General features: G+C 38.9%; 1 protein-coding gene and 1 long non-coding RNA gene across 2 annotated transcripts in view; one reads left to right on the plus strand and one right to left on the minus strand.

Annotated features, from left to right (window-relative positions):
- Positions 1–6,000, plus strand: part of LOC111873770 (transforming growth factor-beta-induced protein ig-h3) — a 43,192-nt gene that overhangs the window by 33,577 nt on the left and 3,615 nt on the right. Inside the window, exons 10-12 of the mRNA XM_023868718.2 lie at positions 1,927–2,042; positions 3,439–3,629; positions 4,995–5,163. Of these exons, the coding sequence (XP_023724486.1) occupies positions 1,927–2,042; positions 3,439–3,629; positions 4,995–5,163 (476 nt within the window). The remainder of the gene's footprint in view (positions 1–1,926; positions 2,043–3,438; positions 3,630–4,994; positions 5,164–6,000) is intronic.
- LOC117283036 overlaps positions 1–6,000 on the minus strand; it is a 289,651-nt gene that overhangs the window by 33,135 nt on the left and 250,516 nt on the right. The gene's annotated exons all lie outside the window — the stretch shown is intronic.

Raw genomic sequence — 6,000 nt, forward strand, 5'->3', positions numbered from 1 at the left:
ACGTGCATTCAACAAGTGTGATGCGTACTATGTGGGTCTCTGTTGACGAGTTTTTCTCGATCCAAAACTGACCTCTAATTTCTACCACATTTTTATTCTTATTTTATAAGAAACTACACACTTATATCATCATGACTGTGTGCCTTACCCCATCAAGTTCGTGAGGTTAGGTAAGAACATTATGCCACTTCTCCTTTATCATCAGTGCTACTATTGTGAAGGCTGTGGGATTTGTAAGATGGGACAGCGCTGTTAATGCACGATCCTGAAATTTGGTGGAGATAATCTTACATAGAATACGGGTCTATAACTGTGTACATATAAACAAACTTCATGGAGCTGAGTCCTTCTTGAGAAGCTGCCAATTGTGCAACTACTCAAGAACTTCCCAGCATTTTATGGAACCCGAAGGTCGTGTTCACAAGAGCTTTCCAGGGGTCCCCATCCTGACGCAGATCAATCAAGTCTACACCACCAAATTTCTTTAAGATCCATTTTAATATTATCCACCCACCTACGTCTTGGTCTTCATAGTGGTCTCTTTCGTTCTGGCTTTCCCACCAATGCTCTATATGTATTCCTCTTTTCCCCCCATTCGTGCTGCATGTTATTTCCATCTCATTCTCCTTGACTTGATCATTCTAATTATACTTGGCGAAGGGTACAAGATCTGAGGCTCCTCATGATGTAGTTTTCTCTGATCTCCTATCACTTCATCTCTTTTCGGTCCAAATATTCTCCTCAGCACCCTGCTCTCAAGCATCCTCAGTCTATCAGAATCACTGGGTTTTTGGACTTTGTCCATCGTCCAGTATTCTAGAAACTAGAAAACATAATGTTTCGGAAACTGGATCTGTGATTGAGGTTAACTCTTCATAAGGGACCCAACACAGTAGATGTCTTCCCCCTCCATCATCTGAGGATGGAAACAGATCCAGTTTCCGAAATGTCGTGTTTTCTAGTTTTTGAGTACCTGACAAAGGACAAAGTTACAAAAACCCAGTGATTCTGAATGTTATACACCATTTTCAGAATCTTTTAGAATCTACCCTCAGTCACTGAAAGTAAGTGACCAAGTTTCACACCCATACAGAACCACAGTCTAAATTATAGTTTTGTATATACTAATTGTTATGTTTTTAGACAGCAGACAAGAAAACAAAAGGTTCTTTGCTAACGGTAGTAAGCATTATCCGAATTCAGTCCCTGTTAATTTCCTCCTGAACCAAATTTTGATTTGTTACTATTGTTCCCAAATATACGAAATGTGTTACATTTTCAAAGCATCTGTTAGCTCTCTTTATGTAATGATTTTGCCCTGTATTCTGCTGACGAGATAGCAACATACAAGTATACTTAGTTTTCTCTGTGTTTACTTCTAGACCAAGCTTTGTACTTGTGTCAATTAAAATTTGTGTTCTTCTTTATGGCATCTNTATCTCCTTGTAGATTCACATTATCAGCATAGACCAGCAGCTGATGTGTCCAATTTAATTTCCGTCCCATCTGGTTTTTCCTGGACGTTCCTAATGGCATAATGTAAAGCAAAGTTGAAAAGCAGGGGCGATAAAGCATCTCCTTGTTTTAGATCATTTTGGAGAGGGAAATTATCAGACAAATGTTTACCTATACGGAATTTATTATACGGTTCATTTAAACACATTGTAATCAGCCTAACTAGTTTCAAGGGTACCCCAAACTGTATCAGAATACTGTACAACACTTCCCTCTTGACTGAATCATAGGATTTCTGCATACACATAACATTTATATAATTCATGTTCTCCAAACAGTGGAATCATACTTTTCCGAACAACTTCTTAAACCTGAGTGACAAATATGTATAATTCGCTTTGAGAACGTGAATAAAAGTTGTGCGTTGTGGAGATTATTTTATAATCATCTGTGAATACTTCTGTTCAACAGCTCTGCCCCCGAATCAGCTGCAGGAGTTGAAAATTAATAAGGACAAGGCTCGAAATTTCGTGTTGTACCATGCTGCTCAGGGTCGCATTAACTCTGATCAGATCTCGGATAATCAGGTGAGGCTATTATCAGAAATTAAGAACTAAGTCTGTGACTTCGATTTTACATTTCAAATAGGCACAGAGACGATCTGGCGTGGCCCTTAGTTCTCTGGTTATTATTGTATTATTGAACTATGCAAGCTCTCGTTGTTACCTGTCATTGTAAATCCATCCCTATACAAGGCCACGTTCCCAGCAGAGACGGAGGAAAATCACAAATATTTCTGAATATGGAATTTGAGGAAAAGGCCATCAGACGTTGGATTTGAGGTTCTCATGGCAGTGGCTATGGATTGTTCTATGTTCTGGGATATATGACACGCAGTCCTGTGAAAGTCAACTGACGTTTCGGAGGAACATAGAGCGTTTATATTCAGGGTCGAAGTATAAGCCAATTATAAAAAGAGAGTGGATAAGTCCTGCCTGTTCTTATCAGAATTGCACTTAAACACTATATTCTTTAATATCTTTCACACTTCTTTTTAGCGTAATAAATGTCGTTACGTTAGCTGCACCTTAGCCAAAAATGAAATAAGTAACAAATTCAATATGGTTGAAAATAATTTCTTTAACATCAACTCTCTGGTTCATTTGGTAAATAGCCAGTTGCAGAATTTTGTAACACATATTGTTTTTATAAATATTTGCCTCGTCTGTCTCTAATATGCAGTAAAATATCTTTTTTATGTATGCAATTTTACCTATATTTCTACACTGTTTGCCTCACTTTTTATTTCTTTAATTGTATTATTTAATTGGACACTGAAATTTTGAATTAGCACGTAAAAATAAAATAAATTTAAGGAGTCAGAATCAAACCCGGAACTCTTTGAATACTAATCTTTCATGTGAACAATGGTTCGATTTTTCAAACCCTATCACAGCCCTGATAGTAACAGTAATGTATCAGATAGAATAAACATATTTCACAAATGCGTTCTTTGACATTTTGCATACCGCTTTGGCCCTGATGTTCATTTACTGCAAACACACTTTCATAACACGGAAGGCACGACCAGCAGATATAAGAGAAACAAGAAATATCCCAAATATGTGTATTGTACACGTATAGTTGTTACATTTTATTTGTTATCCTTAGAATTATAAATTATTCTATCCGTTTCTTGCCTTTGTCTCTATTTTACTTCTTTATTTTGCATTTTTTGGCTCACAGACTTTTATAGGCGGTCATCTTAATTACACAGAGACAAGCTTCTGACGGGTAGGCCGACACCCGAACATCAGAGTTACGTGAAGGCTGGATTACAGCCATCTTCCGAAACATTCTGTGTAAACAATAGCTCAAATACCGTGAAAGGTCCAAGGTAACTGCAGTAAAATTAATTAAAAATTGTGACACAATCTTCAGAGAAGCATTGCAGGAAAGCTTGTTCGTTTTATTTGGAAACAGGTTGTGATGTCACTTGACGAACAGAATCCTCTGAGGCTACAGGTTTACCGAAAAGCCATTGGGGTGGAAGATGCCCTCATCGAGAAAGCAGACTTGCAAGGAATGAACGGCAATATACATATCATCAACAAGGCTCTTTCACCATCAAACTTCTCAGCGGGAGACATACTGAGAAGAGACGGAAATTTCAGGTATTTTGGTGCCCACAGACAGAAAAGACTGGATCAGGGAGATCTAAATTCCTGAACAAAGACTCCGTAACACTACATTTGTACGTCACATGGCATGTAATAGATCTCTACGATGTTCAACCGAAAAAGTCTTCTCAAATTTATGAATTTTTCCTTGAGAATTTCAACAGAACAGGTGCTTGACATTTCGTCAGCATCTCCAGATGACACGTGATTTCTTAAGAAAGCCATCATTACTAGCATTTATTTATCAATTCCAAAAGTTCCTTTTAATTGCACTGAGTTAGATACATTGAGATCTAATCTTCTGCTTGGCCACTACTGCCTAATGGAAAGAGCAAGGTACACCGAAAAATCATTTAGATCCCTAAGAAATTTGGGCCTACAAGCTAATTAAAAAGAAGGAAACTCATCTACTTCAAGTGCCGCACAGCCTACCAAGTTTCATCAAAATGTCAGAGAGGGATGAAACTATATACGCCTAAGTGTAAGCTCATTTGGACCCTTAAACTGAATTTATGTGTGTGAGTTTTACACGTCTATATTTAAATGAGAAGTGCAGTGTATAGAGTTTTATTAACATGTGTGATAATACTTAAAACATAGCTCTATAAGTAAAAAGTGGGTTAGACCCATCAGTAATGTTACTCAAAGTAAATAAAAATGTCTGGAAGTCCAATCATAGTACTGATGTTAACAGAAGTGTCATGTATAAAGTTTCGTAACGATTTGGGAAGCTTAAGCAATACAAGTACAAGTTTAAGAAGGTCTTGAGGAGTGAACTGGCCTTCAGCTTCAATTAAACTGGATGGAACTTAAATAGTAAGAAGTATCTTATTTAAAGTTTAGTGAAATATGTCAAATGACTTAAAATATATCCTATGAGCAAACTTTAATTTGGAACATTAAATAAAGTAACACCTAGAATGAAACAGGGCAAAATAAGAAAGAAGAAAGCAGTCTTCTGCGATGTGGCGCAGTGTAGATATTGAGTTAACCGATGTCTCAGAGGAACGTACCTCCTCCATCACGCTGGTTCCTCGTTTGCGGATTTTCTTCTTTTTACTTCTACCCTGAAGATGGAGATGATACGTTCCTCCGAAACGTCGGTTAACATAATATCTATACAGCGTCACATCCCAGAATACTGCTTTCTTCATAGTCACCGCCGTGAAAACCACAAATCTTACAAAATAAAAATGGTTCGACCAAATTTGGCGCAGATCCACCATATTCTGCCGAGTAAGAACGAAATGGGTGAGGTAGTTTGGTGTAGTTATTAGACGGACAGACATATTGAAACTAAAGTTTGGTTTTACATATTTTCTTTGCGAAATGCACCAAACATTGTATAAACTGTTGCAGCATATTCCTTCAGGCAATTGAGAAAGTCATGGAAAGTAGCCCCGAAACTCTGGAGAGCCAGACTCCTCGTGCATCCTTCACTTTCTTCGTTCCAACAGACCAAGCCTTCAACCGACTGGGTGCCACGCGGCTAGAGCGAATCATGGATGACCCCGCCTACCTCACCAAGGTATAACCTTCTACACAAACAAACGCTCAATTAATACAGGAATTAGTCAGTATTAAATTGCAATTGAAGTAAACAGAAAGGTCGTGTATATCCATCCATTCGTCCAGATATTAATTTCCGAAACTACAAATTAATTAGACTTTGAGGTTCCCACAACGGTCGTTATGAAGAGTCCTATCATGTGGGATATAATGCAATGTAGCCCGTTGGAACTCAACCGACGTTTCTGAGAAAAATATCGCTTACTTTTTTAAATTCGCATAGTGGGGGGTGGAGTCCAACTAGGTCCACTCGGCACGGCGGCCACTGATTGGCCTATTGTAGCCTGCCCCGGGTGATTATGATGATGGAGAATTTGGTGGAATGAAGATTGGCAGGGGAACCGAAATACTCGGAGAAAACTCGCCCCAGCGCCACTTTGTCCACCACAAATCCCACTTGACCAGACCCGGGATCGAACCCGGGACGCCGCGGTGGGAAGCCAGAGACTAACCGCTTGAGCTATGGCGCGGTCTGTCGCTTACTTCCTCAGGGTTGAAGAGTAAGCCAGACAAGACACTATTATGAAGCACGCGACAAGTAGCGTGGTGTGTTTCTCCGAAACGTCAGCTGATTTTTACCTGACTGCATAGCGTTATGTCCTTCAGGATATGACTCCTTATAGTTGTCGCTGTGAGAATTTTAAATCCCACATAATATTGAATTATCTTTTCAATAAAATACCAATATATTGTGATATGTCTAACCGTTGCTGGGCAACGGGAGGTAGAACGAGTTACCACGAAGACAGACCCTTGATAAACGGTCGGTTGCCAAGTTACGCAACAGTAAGGAAAG

This window comes from Cryptotermes secundus, unplaced genomic scaffold, assembly GCF_002891405.2.
Source record: "Cryptotermes secundus unplaced genomic scaffold, Csec_1.0 scaffold142, whole genome shotgun sequence".
Classification (NCBI taxonomy): domain Eukaryota; kingdom Metazoa; phylum Arthropoda; class Insecta; order Blattodea; family Kalotermitidae; genus Cryptotermes; species Cryptotermes secundus.